The following is a 21,250-nucleotide window of genomic DNA, read 5'->3' as shown; positions in this document are numbered from 1 at the left end:
TCCTCAATGTTTACAGTCAATATTTTTTTAAAAAGTTCTTTTGTCTAAATATAGGGACTCTAAATCATTGTCCTATTTCTCAAGTTAAAACTATAAATGCTCTAAATGACTATCTAATAATTAACAGCACAAAGAAATCAGCTCAAGAGAGAGGAGATGGGGCACCTGGGTGGCTCAGTAGGTTAAGCCTCTTCAGCTTAAGGTCATGACCTTCGGCTCAGGTCATGATCCCAAGGTCCTGAGATCGAGCCCCGCATCGGGCTCTCTGCTCAGCAGGGAGCCTGCTTCCCAACCCCCTCTGTCTGCCTCTCTGCCTACTTGTGATCTCTGTCAAATAAATAAATAAAATCTTAAAAAAAAAAAAAAGAGAGAGAGGAAACATTCCTTGTGATGAGAGCTTGTCATAATCTATCAGGAAGTAAATGTTTCTCCGCCCAGGGCTCTGGTGAACACATCTAAAGCGAGTAAGTGTCATAGCTTCAGCATCATATGCTTTGTTAAGGCACCAAGGTGACAACGTTCACCGTATTAACCAAGCAGAACTAATGACAGACAAGAACGGGCACCATGTTTATGGTTATGTTTAACATATATGCTCCTGCTTGACATTCCATACCCCTTGTTTTCTGAAATGAACATCAGGGTACACATTTTAGAAATGGGGCCATAATTCTTTCTAGTGTTTTGTTTTCCTTTTTGCTTTACAGGTTTTTACCTTTACTCCCCTCTATTACTCCACCAGTTGAAAGACAAACGATGTCTGAAGGCAGTTGTGATAAACAGGTAATCATGAGAACAGTATTTCTATAGAGTAAGACATTTCAGTAGGGAGGCAGGGATCCAGCAGGCCCAGGGCAACTTCTGGGTACCTGGAGCTGCTTGTGATCCAGGAGAGGAAATCGGATGTACTGTTAAACAGGGGACAGGGGAGCTGGAATCTGGGGTCTGATGGGCTCTCCAGAGACCCAGGGGGATCAAGTCACCAGGGAGTGAGGGATGAAATGCTCTTTGAAATTACTGGGGAATATAACAAACTGTGGTCAGTAACAGGTTCAGAAAAGGGGCAGAAACAAATAAGTTGAGTTTTGAAGGCCAAACCAAACATCTGTTAGAGATGGTAGACTTACACATATTAAGCTTTGATGAGTAAATTCTTTTGAGTCTTGAAAAACACTCACTAAAAGGGTAGTGATCCGAAAGGGAGTGGACTCCAAGGGACTTGTGAGACTCTTCATGGTAGGGGAGGGCAGGAGGGGGATGGGAAGAAACACAGTGAATGGACCAGTGAGAGCTCTGGGAGTTATCTGCCACTCCCACTCACTGTAGCATTTTCATCAAGGTTGCCAACATTAAGGTTCAGTTAACAATCAATTATTACCCATGAGATCAATCTTGCTCAAAAATTTCTCTCAATACAATTGAACACCACAATTCAGCAAGTCTCAGGGGAAGAGTCATGGTCTCTATTATTAATATTATCCTTCCGTCCGTGCGTACTTTGAAAGTAGCAGGAAACCTTTAAACCAAAGTACTTCATTATACACATAATTTATATTATATACATGTATAAAGGTGTAAATAGTCAGTTGAGCATCCAACTCTTGGTTTCAGCTCAAGTCATGGTCTCAGGATTGTGAGATCTCTAAAATAAATAAATGTATCTTTTAAATTTAAAAAAAAAAAAGGGTATTGAATGGCTCCTTTTTTTTTAAAAGTGAGAGAGAGAGAATGAGTGACCACAGGTACACACGAACCAGTGGGGGCAGGGGAGAGGGTGGGCGGGAAGGAACAGAGGGAGAGGGAGAGTGAGAATGTTATGCAGGTTCCACTCCAATGTTTAACTGACTGAACCACCCAGGCGCCCCCAGACTGGCTCCTTCTGAACTGGAGATTCTCGAATGATGGTGATGGCTGCCATTGACTGAAGGCCTACTGTGTTCCATAAACCACACTTGACATCTTATATACAATTTTCCTTTTAGATCATAGTAATGCGAGGAGACGGGCATTATTTTTTCCCATTTAATAGTTTGATGTTATCTAGATAGGGAAAGGATGACATGTTTCATAATGGTAGAAAGAACATGTGATAAATGGGAACTTTCCAAGACCCCATGGTCATGTCCAGCAAATAAACATCTAGAAGGACTGAATGGCATGACACCTGTTGACAGTTCACAGGTTAAAGACTGTGAGAAATGTAAAAAAAATGTTTATATAGTTTGTAGAGAAGTCAGGATATACATGCATGAAGAAGCCATCCCGGTAACACTAAAAAACTGAAAACACAAAACCAAAAAGCAGTGCCATCCATTTTTGTGTATTTAGCATAAAATTTCTGAATTAGTGAACAAATGAATGCTATCAGTCAACCGATCGACCAAATGTTAGATAGTAGGGTACAGACTCTAAGAACTAAAATAGTTTAGTGAAGGGAATCATTATGGACTTGGGTGGTCGCAAGATTTCCTGAATGAGATGAGGTCAGAGTTGAGCCTGGAAGAATTATACTGGAATTATCAAGAAGGACTGAAGTCCCACTGAGCAGGGGGAATAGGGAAAACGGGCACAGATGACCCCTTCCTGGTCCCCGGGTCCCCTTCTTCAGCACCAGCCCTGCCTCCTGTCACTGTTCCCTCTCCGCCTTTTGCCCTGCGCTCACCTGCTCTGCTCGTTTCCTTCTCCTGAGATCCACCCAGCTAGTTCTCAGAATGCCTTGGAGCTGGCACTGATGTTGCTAAAGCAAGTCTGGATTAACCAGGAATGCCTCTGTCCTTTAGTGGACAGTGGAAAAGTCGTGTTCGTCCTATGAATGATTCTAGGCTTTTGTAAGTGATGTAATGAAATAATCCTAAGGAGGCATAAATCATGATGAGTATCCCCCATTCCAAACATCTGTGAAGGGGCTTCCCATGGAAATTTCAGCATCTGGGAGACCCTCTTTTAGAAGCTGCAGAAAGTCACTCCTAGTAGTCCACAGAACAACCTTTCAACTACCCTTTGGCCTCCGCCTCAAAGTCAAGGCCAACATAAACACATCCTCTCAGATTTTGGTACAGAGACACAGCACACAGCCCAAAGCTCCCCCATACACTGAGGTCTTGTTTCCCAGGAATCAGAAAAGCATCTCTCAGCCTTCCTGAATCTTTTCTAACTTGGCTTCCGTCCGAGATTCCTGGAATGACTGTCCCTTTGGTCCTTATCTCATGACAGGGGAAGCACTGACCTAGTGCAGAGTCATGAATTGGTTGGGCTTTTAGAAAAATCTGTACCTTCAATTGTGGGCAAAGATTGTTAGGATTGTAGTAACCTTCCTAGGACTGACTGCTTTTTCACTCTGAAAAGTCTCCCAGCACCGCACCATTGTGTTTCATTCTTGTCCTCTCTGGTTCTGTTTTTCAGGAACAATATGACACACTAAGAGCTGTGCTCAGCAGCGGACCTGCTTTTCCAAACATAGCTCACTTCTGGATTGAAAAGAGTGGTTTCACTTTTTACAGGTTGGGAGGCAGCTTCTGTTTTGTTCCTGCCTGCAAGCCAGCAGCACTGCCCTTGACAGAAAAGACATGCCGTGGCCCTGAGATCTCTCTCAGGAGAAGGACAACTGTAAACTCTGTCAGACTCCGGGGCCTTGTGTTTGCAAACTAGTGTTCTCACCCTTCAAGTGCAAGGAAGGAAGCTCCCAGAAGATTCTGAGAAAGAAGGAGAAGAACAGGGAAAGCACAGGAAAGATTCACCACCGTGAGGAGGAGTCAGGTGTTGGTCCCAGCTCCGCAGTGGGGAATGTGTTTTGAGATTCTGCGGCCAGTCTCTCCCAAAGACTTTCTTGTGAGGGCTGACATTTTTTTTTCCTCTGGGATTTAAAAAATCCTGGGTCTATGCATTCAATATTTTGATGGCCAAAGTCTTGCCCTTTTTTAATATAATACTTTAAAAACCCTACCCTGTCATAGGAACAGGACAATAAGGTAGAAAGAGGCTACACAGATTTGAAGGGAGTGTTTTTGGTGACCAAGATCAGAGCATCTCCTTGTGTGGGTTATATAACTCCAGCTAATTTTTGCTTCCTGTCTGGAGTGTTATTTCCTGGTAAAAGTGGGGAAAAAGTCCCAGCACTTGATAGGCCTGCTTTCCCTGAAGTTAACAGATTGCCCACAGGAAAGCCGTCAGCATGTGCCAGCCCTCCACTGAAGAAGGACCAGGTTCAGGGCCTGGCACAGTGCAGCCGAGTGGCATTGCTCCCAGAACTCTCTTCCAATAAAGAGCCATTGTGGGATGTGAACCCTTCAATGTACCAGACAAATGACTGAAATGAAAAGCACAATGCATGTGAGTGGAACCAGAAACTTGAATGGGGCGGTAATCACTTCCTCAGTGTGGGTCACAGCGTTTCTCAGGTAACTTTGTTCCGTAATTCAGTCCTTGCCTAGTGGAATAGTACAGATTTCCATTTATCAGTTGATAAGTGAGGATGATTACTGTCTAACCATGAAGCGATATAGGTTCTTAGCACTAGAGGGGAAGGGAAGTGGAAAACGGCTGGGGGAGGTGTAGGAGGGTGGGTGCTCATCAGGAAGACACAAGACATATGAAAAGAGAAGAAAGTACTGATTCTCTTCCCATGTGATCAGCACGAACAACTATAGTTCAGCTCTCGGGAAACTGGAAACCCTATCTGATTCTAAACCAGGCCTAGGGCTTCAAAATAGCTACAGTTTCTCTGTGAGAATGAGGTCTGAGGCATGAAGGAGGGAAGGGAAGGGGACAAAGGCCCAGGCTAAAGGCATCTACTGTGCGGCTGACACCCATCTGTGGAGCTTTGGGTCCCACGGCCTGGGTATCTAGTGCTTGGATCCAAATAGTGAGGGCCAGGAGGAACATGGCGCTCAACTGGGCCCCAGTTTCCATCTGGGACCAACTCTTTACACAACAGGTGACTTTACTGCAAACAAAACAAACCGAACCCCAAACGAGATGCCTTGGTCACCTACACTTTCTCAAATGAATCAATCAGAAGCCACAGTTGAATTCGACCCCTTACAATACGCGATCTTTTGGCTGGACCTGCCCTCCATGTGCCTCAGTTTTAGGACCGGGTGTTTCTGCTTCTGAGCCAATTATATTTGTCACCTAATCAATTTTAACCAGAAACATGGCTGGTCTCAAGAAAAGAGGCTTCCCTTAGGATCTGGAGCTTGATACTGATCCCTTGGTCTATGTACCTCCCGACCTATGCAACTATCAGCAATCTATGCCTATACACTCGTACCACTTCGGTAAAAACATCCACTTCAGACTAAATAAATAAAATTAATGGAATGAAAACATCACAACTATCTGTGAAAGGATGCAAATATTTCAACAAAAAAGCCATCTGGTTCAGTGTCCCATTTGGGTTCTCATCAGTCACGGTATTTGACCCAAGCAGGATCCACCTCTCTAAGCAGTCTACAACGACAAAAGATTATGATAAGGGTGCATCGGTTGTTTCAATTTATGGTTATGCCTTTGCATAATAGGCAGCTCGTATCTGGCTGAAAATCCAAATAAAATCTTTCTTCCAGTAACCCAGCAATAAATTCCCCCATGTTATCAACTCACCGGAATTAAGCAAAATGATGGATTTGAGGCACACGAACTCCTCTCCCTGGAGATTCATCATCCGGAACCGAGATGATGTAGCCAGCAACATGTCAAAGATCTCCACCATGCCCTCTACACATTTTCCCTGGTTCCTATGAAAACACAGCAAATAAAAAGAAAAAAAAAAGTATTAAAGCACAGAAAAGCTGGGGCTCCTGGGTGGTTCAGCTTGTTGAGTGTGACTCTTGATTTTGGCTCAGGTCACAATCTCAGTGCTGTGAGATCAAATCCCACATTGGGCTCCGGGCTGCGCAGGAAGACTGCTTGAGATTCTCTCCCTCCTTCTCCCTCTGCCCCTCCCCTTGCTCACATGCTGGCTCATGCTCTCTCTTTCTCAAATAAGTCTTTAAAAAAAAAATAAATAATGACCAGAAAGCTTTCAGACCCATGATAAGGTTCACTTTCATAAAAATCTACTGGCTCCAAATCTGTAACAAAAAACTGTAGTCCATTCTCTTCATGAAACATGAACATATCATTGGAATTCTTGAAGGCAAAAAAAAAAAAAAAAAGTTTTTCCATCAATAAAACATTTCACTTCAAATTCCTAGAAGAAACATATTGTTCAATTCCCAAATCTGCCATGTTATATACTGAGTTCATCAAAGAGAACACAGGCAGTAACTTTTCTAACATCAGTCATAGAAAATTTTTCTAGATAGGTCCACTGATGCAAGGGAAACAAAAGCAAAATCCCACTGCCGGGACTACATCAAAATAAAAAGCTTCTGCACAATGAAGGAAACAATCAACAAAACTAAAAGACAACCTACGGAAATGCAAATGACATATCCAACAAAGGGTTACTATTCAAAATATTACTATTCAAAATATATAAAAAAAACTTAGACCACTCAGCAACCAAAAAGCAAACAACCCAACTTAAAAATGGGTAGAAGGCACGAACAGCCATTTCTCCAAAGACATACAATTGGCCATTAGACACATGCTTGACCTCACTGATCAGGGAAATGCAAATCAAAACCATAATAAGATATCACCTCACACCTATCAGAATGCCTAAAATCAACAACACAACAATAGTGTTGGCAAGGGCGTGGAATAAAAGGAACACTTGTGCACTCCTGGTGGGAATACAGACTGGTACAGCCACCGTGCAAACACTATGGAGGTTCTTAAAAGTTAAAAATAGAACTACCCTATGATTCAGCAATTGCACTACTGGGTATTTATCCAAAGAATTAAAAAACACAAGTTCAAAGGGATACACATACCCCTATGTTTATAGCAACATTTTTTATAATAACCAAGATACGGAAGCAGCCCAAGTGTCTGCTGATTGATGAATGGATAAAGAAGTTGTGGTACAGTTATACAATGGAGTATTATTCAGACATAAAAAAGAGTGGAATCTAGACATTTGCAACAATATGGATGGAGCTAAAGGATAAAATGCTAAGTGAAATAAGTCTGTCAGGAAAAAGACAAATTCAATTAATATGTGGAATTTAAGAAACAAAACAAAAGAGCAAAGGGAAAGAAAGAGACAAACCAAGAAACAGACTCTCAACTACTGAGAACAAACTGATGGGTCACCAGCACAGAGGTGGGTGGTGGGGTGGGGGACACAGGGAATGGGGGTTATGGAGGGCACTTGCCGTGATGAGCACCGGGTGGCGTATGCAAGTGTCGTACCACTGTATTGTACACCTGAAACTAACACAAAAACTGGACACTAACTGGAATTCAAATAAAAACTTAAAAAAATACAGAGTTCTTTAATCTAGGGGTAATCAAAAATGATTAAGATTCAGATAAATGATTTGTCTACGTATTTATTGATCTGCTACTATATTCTTTGTGGTAGTTATGGGAATAAAAACAGGGCCTCTACTCTCAATATGCTCAAAGCCTTGAAATAATATAATCAGGTTGAACAGACTTGTATAAAGTGCTTTTGAAATATAGAAGGAAGTGTAAGAAGGGACCGTGCCTGGGCTGGAACCATTCATTGCCAAGGATGACAGGTAAGGCTTCGCCTAGTAGGTGGCATTTGAGTTGACAATTTAAGAAATGTAGGCTTTCATGGAGCAGGAGTATGAAAGCATCATTGGAAGCGGGTCTTAGACATGGACAGGAAGAGCAGAGTGAAGGTAAAAAAGAGACAAGGGGTTAATCTGAGAAAGGAGAAAAAGGTCAGGTGATGAAGGATGTCTTACGTTATAAGAAACTTGGGTTTTTTCCCTGGGCAACAGAGCCTTGGCATCAAGGATTTAACATTAGTAATGGCAATTATTAAACAAGCAAACCTGAAGGTTCATAACACGTTACATTTAAAAAATAAGGTATTGGGGGCACCTGCGTGGCTCAGTCGTTGGGCATCTGCCTACAGCTCAGGTCATTATCCCAGGGTCCTGGGATTGAGCCCCGCATCAGCCTCCCTGCTCAGCAAGGACCCTGCTTCTCCCCCCTGCTTGTGCTCTCCCTCTCTCTGTCAAATAAATAAAATCTTTAAAAAATATATAAATAAAAATAAAAAGAAAGTATTGATAACTTTTCCATAGGGTTGGTGCAGAAGTGCAGTGAGATAATACATGTGAAAGGAACTCCATCTTTTTGTTCACAGGCTGAATTGGGGTAATGTTGTCTTTGAAAGGGACAAGAAGACTTTAAAATATCCTATGCATATGCAAACACATATTTGTGAAAAATATAACTTAAAGCATGGACAATAAGCACATTGTTCAGCACTTTGTTTTATTTTTAATTAATGTATTTTGGATCCTTTATTAACTGTTCTTTTTTTTTTTTAAAGATTTTATTTATTTATTTGATGGCGATCACAAGTAGGCAGAGAAGCAGGCAGAGAGAGAGGAAGGGAAGCAGGCTTCCTGCTGAGCAGAGATGTGGGGCTCCATCCCAGGACCCTGGGATCATGACCTGAGCTGAAGGCAGAGGCTTTAACCCACTCAGACACCCAAGAGCCCCTCAACTATTCTTAACAGCTGCATAACTGTTTCTAATAGCGTAAGTTTTGCCCTGAACAATGTGCAAAAATTTTTTGAACCATTTCTTTGTTGGCTAACATTTCACTTGACTTTAAGTATTTTGCTGTCACAAACATTTCATGAAATAACTATTCTTAAGTTTTTGTCTTCAGACACATGAATAAAGAGCTATAGAAAAATTTCTAGAAGTAGAATTGCTAGATTAGAGGACTTAAGCATTTTTAATATTGGTAAATAGTTCAAACCTTGCTGCCAAATAGCTTGTACCAATAGGATTTTGGTAGAAAAATATGTTGGTTTAAGCTTTTTCTCTAAGATTCCTGCTCTTTTCCTTTGCTGATATTTTTCTGTTGGGTTATTAGTCATTTTCAGGTTGATTCTTAACCACTCTTTATATATTGTAGCCCTTTGCTCTATGTGCATTCAATACTTTTCTACTGAATTGTCGTGTTTTTCTTTCCTTTTTTTTTTTTTTTTTTTGGTGTTTTCTTTGGCAGAATATTTAATTATTACATAATTGATCTGCCAAGTTTATTGTTTAGAACAGTATATCTTGCTTGAAAATTCCCTTTCAGTAATATATAAAAAATTATCTTATGTTTCCCTCTAGTACACTTCCACATTTTCATACTTAAATATTTCATCTTCTGGGATTTGTTTTTTACAACAACTGTACTGAAATATAGTCACATATCATAACATTCATTCATTTAAAGCGTACAATTCAATGGATTTTAGTACAGTCCCAATGCTGTGCACCTGCTGTTCAGGGTTTACTTTGTGTGATATTTGAGATAGGATTCAGCTTCATATTTGTCCCAGGCAGCTAGGTAGTCTTAACACCATATATGGAATATACCACTGATGTAAAATATGCTAAGTACTTTCAATAAATCCATTTCCTTCCACAACTGCCCTTTAAAGTAGTAGTATTTTTGTTATTGTCCAAATGAGGGAATTAGGACTCAAAACTATTAAGTCAAACCATACTATCTACCACCAGAGGAAAGACTTCCAACAAGATTTTGTCTTCTTTTTTCACCCTACTTTAACTCATACTTGCCCATTATATACCAGACCTTGTGCTAGACATAAAGGTATAGAGAAGACAGACATGGGCCTTGTTCATAAAGAGATCCAAAACAGGAGCAAGACAGACAGGGCGAAAAGACAAGTGCAAGGCCATGGGCTACCTTCCCCCAGAGAAAGTACAGAGAGAAAGTCTTGCAACTAATGTCAGCCTCCCCACATTTAACCCACATGTATTGAAGTTATTGCCATAGTCTCCTCTGATAAAGGTAAATGAGATTTTAGGTGAAGTGTTTAGAATGGCATGTGGTACACGGTGGCAGCTGTATAGAACTATCCCTAGGAGACATCCGGATAAATGGAGACACAGATGTTCATGGAGAGGTTGGCCTTTTTACAGAAAGTATCCAGAAAACAATCGCCACAGTGCATTTTGCTTTGACAGTGGTATTCGGGTTCATGGAAGCTCTCTAGAAACATGGGAATCTTTAAAAGCTACGTTATACAACAGAAGTTCGAAACAGTGGTCACATCGTAGCGTGAATTGGTCCAAAGCAGGGACAGCACATTACAAGGGAGTGTTTCTTATCCTGAAGGTGATTTTTTTTTTTTTTTAAGTAGCATATTTTCTTTCTAGAGAAAAAATAAACAAGGATAGGGGGAAATGTTTGGAGGATGAAGCTTTAAAAATAACCACCCATAGCCAAAATAGAGAAATGTTCCTTTCTCAGTGTAAAGTCTCTGTTTACTTAAGAGACTGCACACAGGCAGGGGAGGAAATCTCAGTGTGGGAGGGAACCTGTGCTCACCTGCTGTGAGCAAAAGTTCACTTCAGAAACTGAGAACGTGGAGCCCGACCAACTCTCCTTCCCCCTGGGTCCCTTCTCAAGAGTCTCCCACATTTTCCCAAGAGAAGCTGGTTCTTAAGTGTCTCCCTCTTCAGCCTCTTCTCCGCGGACACGCTGTCGAGTGAGTGCGTGTGAGGATGAGTATGTCTGAGTGTGTGAGAGCATGAGTGTGTGAATGAGAGTATGTGTGTGAGCGTGAGTGTGAGTGTGTGTGTATGAGAGAGAGAGAGTGACTGTGAGCATGGGTGAGGGTGGATGTGCGTGTGTGTCTTTCTTTAGAGGATGAGGAAGGAGCAGACACTAAGTATAAATCATTGAGCCATGAGTAGAAGATCCCGGGGCTTACCTTTCATGCAAACAAAAGTGCTTCTCAACTTTGAGGGCTCCTGGGGGATATTCATTCCAATAAAGCTACAGTGTTCTAAGCAGCGCTGTAAGATTCTTGAAGAACTTTACACCGGCATCTCTATAAGATTAAACTCACTGTCCTTTCAATAGGGGAAACTCACCTGTTCTAAACACTTCAGCCAATCCACTATCTGTGCAATAAATTAAAAATATGTGCTTTGAGAGGCACCTGGGTGACTCAGTTGGTGAAGTGTCTGCCTCGTGGTTTCGGGGCTCAGGTCATGAACTCAGGGTTGTGAGTTGGAGCCCCTGAGTCAGGCTCTGTGCTGGGCATGGATCCTGCTTAAGATTCTCTCTCCCTCTCCCTCTGCCCCTTCCCATCCCTCTGCAAAAATAAAATAAAATAATAAAATAAAATAATAAATAAAATAAAAGAATAAAATAAATAAAATAAAATAAAATAAAAGTATGTGACCCTGCAGGTGTTTCTTTACTAGAACATTGCCCTCTTGGAAATAACTGCCTGGTCACGTGGTAGAATGGGTTTTCCATGAGTGCTGTGGACACGGGAGAAAAGGCTGGAGATGTGAGCTAGTGAATGGATGACATGTCATCCTCAGATCAGGTACAAACTGATGTGGCCTTCAAAGGGTGGACAGACACTTGTCGCCTGCCTCACACAAAGGGACCCTTCACTGTGCACTAAAGTCATTACATCTTGGGGTCAGGCCTTCCTTTTCAAAGTCCTACTGAAATATTCTCTACTAACCTCAAGGAGCCAATCAGATTAGAGCATTTAACTCCATTTCAGACAGGATGGAAAAGCCAACAGCACCAGAAACTGGTGATTACTAAGAATCTGGAGGTAGTGTTACTATAATAAGACAAATGAAGTGAAATCTGTGAAGTGTTCCTAAGGTGGAAAAACATGTAGGGTCTAAAGACCAAGATTTATTTATTTATTTTTAAAGATTTTATTTATTTATTTGACAGAGATCATAAGCAGGCAGAGAGGCAGGCAGAGAGAGAGGAGGAAGCAGGCTCCCTGCTAAGCCGAGAGCCCGATGTGGGGCTCAATCCCAGGACCCAGAGATCATGACCTGAGCTGAAGGCAGAGGCTTTAACCTACTGAGCCACTTAGGCGCCCCCAAGATTTATTTCTAAAGGAAGCACAGCCACATAGATCAGAAGCTGTTTACCAAGCAGACCAGCCCATAACCCCCACTGTGGGACATGACAGCCTGACAATGACCTCCGCCCATTACATCAGTCCATGTTCAGAGCACCTCAGAATCTCCTTGTGAGATTGCTCTGCTCCTTACCCTCTTCACATGTCTGTCTGCAGTTAAGTAGTGTGAGAAGGAACAGAACTTGAAAAAACATTTGCTTATGGCATGTCCTGGGAAGTTTCTCTTCTACAGAAATGAAAGCCAGTTATTCAGGCACACATAGGTACTATTCCTCCACATGGGAGATAAAAGAGTCCTAAGACACGTAGGCAGGTCAAACCTGTCCTTGCGTATCTTACAAAATAATCTTACAAAATTCCCCACAGCCTCTCCTCGTAGGAAAAGACATGGAATAAATGGAAACAGAGAACCCAAGAGATCAACGTAAGACTCTTAATTGATTTGTCCTGCAAAGAGAGTGCAATGTAGGTAGAAAAAGATTACAAATTAAGATGCTGTCTAAAATCAACAGTGGCAGGTTTGGGTGTATTTTTTTTTTTAAGATTTTATTTATTTATTTGACAGACAGAGATCACAAGTAGGCAGAGAGAGAGAAGAGGAAGCAGGCTCCCCGCTGAGCAGAGAGCCCAATGTGGGGCTTGATCCCAGGACCCTGAGATCATAATCCCAGGACCCTGAGATCATGACCTGAGCCGAAGGCAGAGGCTTTAAACCACTGAGTCACCCAGGCACCCCTAGGTCTGGATATATTTAAAGAGTCTCTGTATCTTTGATGCTACAAAAGCTCTCAGCACGTGCTCTGAGATGCTGTGACTCCGTAACTATTCATATGATCCAGAGGTTCAGAAAGACAACTCTCTGGCATGTGGAACAAAATGCTGAAGATGGCAAATTCTAAGCAATACAGCCTGAAAGATGAAAAATTTGAATGTCTGTATCTCATGGCGGATTACTGAAGAGATTGGTTTAGACCTTGGTGTCTGACTACCTACATTCACATTATGCCACATCTATTTACCAATTATGTGACCTTGAACCATTTATTTAAATTGTGTGCCTGAATGCACATATAGACAGAATCATCCACATGAGACTGTACATTGAATAAGAAATAATTAATCCATTGGGATGTGATGGCTGTTTGATCCAGCAGTTTGCCTATATGGATCAGTAGAGACACAGGACTGGCGGTGGGGAAGTGCCATAAAAAGGTTTGCTCCCTTAGTGCCAAATAGCAAGAAGCAGATACAGCAAGCTAGAAAGGTTTATCACAACGTGGTGGCAGAATATCAGATTAAGTCATTCTCTGAAATAAATGCGAAGGCAGCCCACATACCTGGGGAAGTGAACAGAGTCCAAGTGATGGTGTGTAGGGGATACTACGGCTGCCTTAAGTAAATATTACAGAGGGGAGCTCGGGCAGGGATGAATGGTCCTTAAGCGGAACTTAAGCAAATGGGGAAATCCCAAAGATAAACAGTGCTCGAAGTTGGGAAAAGCCAACCGCTTCTGGCCATGAAATGTTCAGAGATGAGACTGAAAAGGATCTGGGTATGAAAGAGCTAGGGGGTTTCTCACGTTACAAAGTAGCTCCATGTTCAGAGCACTTCTGGTGAGAAGGGGTGACACTTACGGGGTGGGACCTCTTACGTGAGCACATTATTTCAAAAAGCCTCAAGGAGTCACCAGGAAATCTGCAGGGAGGGGCCAGAGGACAAAGAAGCAAGTAAGAGCATCAGACTTGAGAACCAAGACTAAGAAAGCGCTTGGCTGTGGTTACAAACAGATGGAAATGACAAGAGCAAACAGAAGCCTGCTTTTTTTTTTTTTTTTTTTTTTTTTTTTTTTGAGACAGCTGTACTGCCAAAGAAATCACAGGCTGAATTAAAAATCCAAAAGCCTTGGGGGTGTCTGGGTGGCTCCATCAGTTAAGCTGTCTGTCTCTTGATTTCGGTCCAGGTTATTCAAGATCTCATGGTTGTAGGATAGAATCCTGTACCAGTCCCCTTGCTCAGTGCAGTCTGCTGAAGATTCTCTCTCCCCCTCCCACGGCGCCTCCCCACTCCTCTCCATCTCTCTTTTTAAAAATAGAAAGAAAGAAAGAAAGAAAGAAAGAAAGAAAGAAAGAAAGAAAGAAAGAAAGAAAGAAGCCTCTGAGTTTTTAAGCCTCCAACCCTAACATTTCAGCTGCTCAACATAGTAAAGTTTATTTCTTTCTTAGGCACTGTCCAATGTAGGCAGCTTCCCTGGTAAGATGACTTTCCCATTCAGGGACCCAGGATCCTTCTGACCTCTAGCTCTGCCATCAAGGTCCCTGAAATGTTCGTTACATGGGCAGCTGCTGGGGAAAGGGCTGAGACAGGCCCAGAAGAGCACACTAGCAGGAAGTGCTAAGAGCTCACCCAAAGGACTGGCTTCTCCCCACTCACTACAGATGTGGCTGAGAAGAATAAATGCAAAGAAAGAACCTTCCAGAAAGTGAAGCCAGTGTGCATGGAGAACATGGGAAAGCTCCTTCTTGCTAGAGAACAGATTCAGGGACTAATCAAAGAACTTTCAGGCTCCTGTCCATAGAAGCCTCCTCTTTCTGCCCAGAACTTCACAACTGCTGTGTGAGAGTGACACTCACTATTCCCTGCTCCTTTTTTTCTCGGTGGGAGTTTTTACTACAGTTTTCTGCCCTCCCACCAACACTGAATATGAAGTTTATCTGTGGGGTGAGACTGCCCGTCCAGGAGGAGTCCCATTCATGCTCCATGAGTGGATGGCCCATCCCTAAGAAATCTTTCAGTGGTTGGACTTGGAGCTAGACTGTTCCCCTAGGGAAGGAGCAGGGCATGTTCTATGTGTGGGAGCCATGGATATTTGGTGACTGGAAGCAAAGACTGACAAAACGCATCTCCTTTTTCTCCTTCATTTCCTCCCAGACAACATCTCCCAGTCTCCCTTGCCATTAGGAGTGGCCAGGTGGCTGGATTCTGCCCAGTGAAAAGTGAGTGGGAGTGACTGATACCACTTCTGTGATGAAATAGGGAAGAAGCAGGTGTTCTTTTCCCAGTCCTCTTCCCCATCTACTGCCGAAATGAAGACCATTCCTAGGACCTAGTAGAGCGGGAACTAAAAGTTAGAAGGATCCTGGTGTCTGAATGAGAAGATCACCTCTCAAGATGCCTATACTAGACAATGACCTGAGTAAGAAATACATTTTCATGTGTTAAGCAGCTGAAATTTCAGGGATATGAAATTTCATGACATAGAAGAGACGCATGAATCTGATTACTCCCTGCCCCAACCCATTGCTGAAACACTGACACATAGACACACTTAGGATGCAAAGATAGACTTATCTTCTGTAGGCATGGCTACTGACTTGATCAAAGGGATATAAGAAATGTATTCACGGACACCTTGCTTTATAGATTCTAATCATTTCCAAATGGCATGAATCGGAAAGATGTCAATGAGTATATGGCATTTGATGTACGTCTCCTGGGATAGATTGGGTCGGAGAAGAACAATCCAGGCAGATTAAATGGTATCAGTAAAATTTAACAGGTGGAACTGATGACGGAGTGATAAAGGAATCTAGCTGGTAGAGTTTGGAGCTTATAAGGAAAGACACTTAGAAAAAACTTAGTCAGCATGTGGAATGGTTAATAAAAAGCTTAAGAGATCCTGTGTAAGGAAAGACCATGTAAAGCTTAATAGTGGGTAACATGATCAAGTAAGTGCTTTGTTATATTTAGTTTGGCTTCAGTGTGCTGAGGAGAGTGAGGGAGACAGGAGAGTCTGGAAAGAGACTGCAGGCATGAGGAAGGAAGAGAAGGCACAAGACAGTGACAATGGTTACGAGGATATTTTTGAAATCTGTGAAGGGAGAAACAACAGACTTGGGTGAATGGTCTACAGTGTTGGGCAAAGAAAGGAAGAATTTAAAGACACCTTTGAAAATGTATGTCAGAGTGACTGGAAAGAAACAGAAAAAGAAACAGAAAATATAGCAGAAATAAAGAAACTCAAATTTTTCATGAGCCAGTAGAAGAAAAAAAATTCCCTTAAAAAACACTGAATTTAAAATTTCTCAAGATCAAGGAGAGATGATATGTAGGAAATTGAAAATGTTTGTCTGAAACTTGGGGGAGAGGCCAGGATTAAATATATGAATTTGGACTAGTTTGTTCCACTTCTGATGGTGGACATTTTTTTCATATCAGCACAGCAAAAAATAGCTCACTTTTTAAATGAATGCCTAGTATTTTACTGTATTCAGGTATATTTGAATGCTCTCCTACCAATGGGCATGTATATTGTTTTCCGCTTTTGGCTACAACACACAATGTACAATTATCATGATTGCACACATATTTTCCACACTTGCAAAGGTGAACAGAAAAAATTCTGACACATGTAACATCAGAGTCAAGAAGTAAAAACATGTAAAATTGGAACAAGTATTGCCAAAATGCCTTTTAAAAAAGTTGTACCAATTTGCATTGCCCCAAACAGAGCATGAAAATATCTAGAAATAGAGGTATTTCTATGAGAGGTATTCTAAAATGGAGGTATCTAAATAAAGATGGCTAAAATTGAGAAAGGGGGCACCTGGATGGTTCAGTCGGTTAAGACGCTAGGATCACAATCTTGGTCCTGGAATAGAGCCCTGCATCAGGCTCCATGCTCTGGGAAAAGTCTGCTTGTGGATTGTCTCTTCTCTGCCCCTACCCATCCTCTTGCTCTCTCTCTCTCTCTCTCTCTCTCTCTCAAATGGTAAATAAATAAATCTAAAAAATATTTTAAAAATCATAAAACTGGGGAAGGGAGTGAGCTCATCATGGAAAGTGAAGAGACAGACAGACCGATGGAGAGACAAGAAACAGGCAGAGGAAGGAAACAGGAACAACATCAACTCTGGGGTGGAGCTAAAATTGAACCAGTCAAAAAGAAGGAATGGTCAGAGAAGTGACAACAGGAGGGACCACAATGTTTTAAGAAGGTGACCAGGAAAAGGCAAGCAGTGGGGATAGATGGCAGAGATGGAAGGAGAGTGACATGGAAAGCCAAGGAGTGCCCACTGAATATTGTCACTGGAGAAGGAATGTGTTTTTCTAACTGAAGAATAAGAGAAGAAATAATGTGAAAAGAGAGAAACTCTGCAGTTATTATTAGAAACAGTATCACTTAAAATTGTTTAGTAAATGAGAAGTGTCTTAGTTGCAAAAAATATGGCAAGGTAGATTGAGGCTAGGCATTCGGGGACATGGCAGGAAGCTGCAAATGCTGTTAAGACCCTGGAATGGGTTAAAGCTTGAGAATGTCATTGGAGGGGTGCCTGGGTGCATCAGTCGGTTAAGCGTCTGAATCTTGGTTCCTGCTCAAGTCATGATCTCAGGGTTGTGACATTAAGCCTACATGGGGCTCCTCACACAGTGCAGAGTCAGCTTGAGATTTTCTCACTCCCTTTCCCTTTGCCCACCACCCCCCCACTTGTGCACATATTCCCTCACTTTCTAAAATAAATAAAATTTAACAAAAACAAAGAATGCCTTCAGATTTCTGCCCCTTGTCCAATCTTCTCAAGTCCATGTCTTATGACCTGCCTTGCTGTTCACACTGCCCAGCACTTCTGATCATGTGCAGATGATCGACAGCATTTGCCTGTGACGTCCGGTTTGTCATCCGCATCCTACCCGTTCCTGCTCTTTGATATTTCTTTCTCATCCTTCAAGGCTCAGATAGGTATCTTCTCTTCTGGGACGACTTCCCTGACAGCCTACCATTCTCTACTGTGTTATATACTCTTCCTCTGGGTTTTGAGAGTATCCTTTATATCAGGGGTCAGCAAATGCTTTATATGTAAGACCAGAGGGTAAATATTTTAGACTTTATGGGCAATACAGCCTCTGTTGCATTGGCTCAACATTTTTTTATGATGAAAGCCACCATAGACAACATGTAACCAACAAGTAAGAATGTGTCCCAATAAAACTTACTTTATTTACAAATATAGGAGCAGAATGAATTCGCCTACAGGCCATGCTTTGCTCATACCTGCTGTATACATTGTTCTACATCCAGTGAATTTATCAAACACCAACTACCTGTCCATGTTGGGTGGTAAGAACGTAACAATGAGCAGGAAAAGAATGTACTGCTTCAAAAGAAGTTACAATCAACTTGGGAGGTAGTTAAAAAGAAAAAGAAGGGAAAGAAGAGTAATTTGATAGAATTTTAATTAGTGGCATGAAGGGAAGGAAAACTAGATGCTAAGGGAGTGAAAAACAAAGAGCCCTATGTGGAAGAGAAGTCTGAGATGGCTGCAGGACATCCTAACAGATCTCAGAGACCTGGAGCTCAGAAAAACCTTTGAGTCTGGAAATTCAGCTCTGGGGACTGCCACTGGAGAGTGAGTGCAGAGAGAGAGGAGCAGACAGCACGGTGGGCAAACACAGCCTAAAAGGAAGACGAGTCTGTGCAAGACACACACGAGACCAGTGGAGAAGATGAAAAAGGGATCAACCAGGGAGGAAGGGGTCAGGAAGTACAGAATGATCTCTATAATAGGTTAGAGAAGTCAAGGAAGATAAGCACAGATTAGGGCCAGATCAAGATGGGGCCCTAGCTTTTTCTAGCAGTGTTAAGTAGCCTGGGGATGAAAGAGAAGCAAGTAGATGGTGGAGGGGAGCCCAGAGTAAGAAGACAGACTCTTTAGGCATGGAGAGAAGTTGAGGGGACAGAGATTCTAGAGGACAGCTTTTCAGTGACTCATTGTGGGGCTTAGGATGGACCAGGAAAAATGGAAATCAGAGGACTGTTTGTAATCAAAGAAGAAAATGTATTGAGTGTCAAAGATAAGCAACAGGTCCAGTAGGAATAAGGGCTCAAGGAAGTAGGAACTACAAAGAATATATCCTAGAGAGGAGCTTCCAAATTAAGATACTGCTGGTGGCAGGAGTTTTGGCAGGGAGGTTGGCATCTCCTAAACTAGAGAAGGAACCGAGTAACTGGAATGTAGAACCTTAAGAACATTGAGATCAATGCTCCTGTCATTATAACAAAGCACGATCATAAGTAGCTGATTAAGAATTGACAAAGGATCTGTTTTTAAAAATTTCCCAAGGCTCATTTGTTTCTGACTCTTCAAAGACCTCCCAAGTGTGAAGTCTTTTCCTTGCAAGACTATCCTGAACAAGTGCACTGATCTGAAGGCTGTAAAAATAGGCCCAGCAAAGGCACTAGGAGAGCTTCTGTCTCTCACGCCCAGTCTTCCGTCTGTGCACCTGTCAACATCTAAACCTCGTGATGTTGGGCCAAATTCCAGGCTTTCTATGTTAGTGTAATTTAACTATCACAGGCTATATGTCAAGGCAAATGAGCTAAAAACATGCTAATAACGAGCAAAAGATGTCATTCTTCTTAGGAAGGGTACTGTTTTAGGTAGAGAATTATGACAGGAGAAAATGGAAGAAAATGAAAACCAATAAAGAAAATCCTAAGAATATGGCCGGAAAATCATCCTCTTAGAGTGATTCTGAGAAAGGGAGCTAAAAACCATGTTGTATGACTCACAGAAGGATGGGATTTCAAAGGGAAAATGAATTCGGGTCCATTTCTTGGTTTCCAAGAGACCAAAAGTCAGGGCTATCTTCACTGAGTGTTTGAGGAATAAATGTACAGAGCAATTTAGCAGCATTTTAGAAACATAAAGTTCTCAGAAGCCACAGTCCAAGAGAGGCAGAGCTTGCTGGAGAAGTTGGGAAATGTGACTGAAAACAGAGAGTTCCCAGTCCTCTGCCTTTTCTAGCTTAAATTGTATTTAGCTTCGTTGCTGTTGCTGTTCTCACTGGACACATAACCAAACAACACTGGTGCCCAGTAAAAGGATTTCTAATGAAAAGGAAAGAAAAGCCAAAAAGATCCTTTTGGCATAAAGAAGACCATGCTCATTGCAATAAAAAAAAAAAAAAAAAATGAGCGGGGGTGGGGGGTATTTCCTTCAGGCAGTGTCCTCAGGATATTTTTAGCTCAAGGAAAAAGTCATTCTCCTTCAGAGACTTGCCTTGCTGAGGTATTAACTCACTGGTGAGAGAAGTGTGGAAGTAGCTCCTAATAGTTACTAGGTCACCCACACACATCTAACTCCATACCCAACTCCTCCCAGAATGAAGGGCCCACCCATGGCCCCTACTCATGTCCCAACGAAGAGCCTGGAGGACTCTCATTTCTTCCTCCTCCCTCTGAATACCAGTCTCCAAGGGTGGGCTCCACTTTTGGAAAATTTGTTGGGAGCCTCCCTTCACACCTGACAGGGTACAGAGAATTGATATACCTATTACTCATCCACAAGGATTCAGACCCTCTTTATTCATGCCAGTGCAAATGGTGGTCATGAGAATTATATAGAAATGTTAGCTTGACCTCCCTGAGAGACATGTCTGGATATTAGCTTCCAACACTTCGTCATCTAATGTCCACTTCGTCATCTAATGTCCAGATTAAGCTATCTGTCATACAGGAGTAAGACTCTAGGCAACTCTTTGCTATTTACTTTTCTCTCATCAGGAGGACGATAGTCAAAAGAGTTTTTAAGCCAAGAGATATTTCTAATGAATAGAACAAGCCTTAACTTGCACTACTTTCATACCCTTTTGGGCGCTAAAGTGGCAAGAAAGGTTAGAATCGGTTACCACGGATGTGTCTGTCGGAACATGTAAAACACACTTCTGGGTTTGAATGGTTTGTCAAAGGAAGATGGAATTCTTTACGTTTATAGATAATGACCCACTTGAGTTTGTTTGTTCAGCGTGTATGGTTTAAGAGCTAAAGGAGGTCCCCAGAAAAAAGTTCTCTAATGGTTGCGTTTACTGAAATATCTAGCTGAAAATAGATTTGATCAATCTTTTAAGACACCTACATCAGGTATGTAGAACATAAAGAAGAGTGCCTCACTTATCACTTTTCTTTTGGATGTTCTGGAATTAAACAAGCAAGGCAATTAGGTGTTTCTGCTTTGGATAAGCCATTGGTTGGTTCTCCATAAAGAAGATAAGATTAACACTTCATGTCTTTATAGTAATTATAGTCATGCACTATTTTTTGAGTCCATTATATATGTCAGACTCTGTGCTAGACACTAAAACTTCAATGATCAGTTTCACTCATGTATCCCTTTACTCATTCAGTAAATATTCATTGAGTCAGAATCTACTGTTAGAGGCACTAAGGG

General features: G+C 41.8%; 1 protein-coding gene across 1 annotated transcript in view; it reads right to left on the bottom strand.

Moving 5' to 3' along the window:
• Window positions 1-21,250, bottom strand: part of ESR1 (estrogen receptor 1) — a 388,052-nt gene that overhangs the window by 36,946 nt on the left and 329,856 nt on the right. Inside the window, exon 7 of the mRNA XM_059401273.1 lies at window positions 5,602-5,735. Within this exon, the coding sequence (XP_059257256.1) occupies window positions 5,602-5,735 (134 nt within the window). The remainder of the gene's footprint in view (window positions 1-5,601; window positions 5,736-21,250) is intronic.

The sequence above is a fragment of the Mustela nigripes genome, chromosome 5, assembly GCF_022355385.1.
Source record: "Mustela nigripes isolate SB6536 chromosome 5, MUSNIG.SB6536, whole genome shotgun sequence".
NCBI classification, from domain to species: domain Eukaryota; kingdom Metazoa; phylum Chordata; class Mammalia; order Carnivora; family Mustelidae; genus Mustela; species Mustela nigripes.
This window is presented reverse-complemented; position numbering and strand designations above follow the sequence as displayed.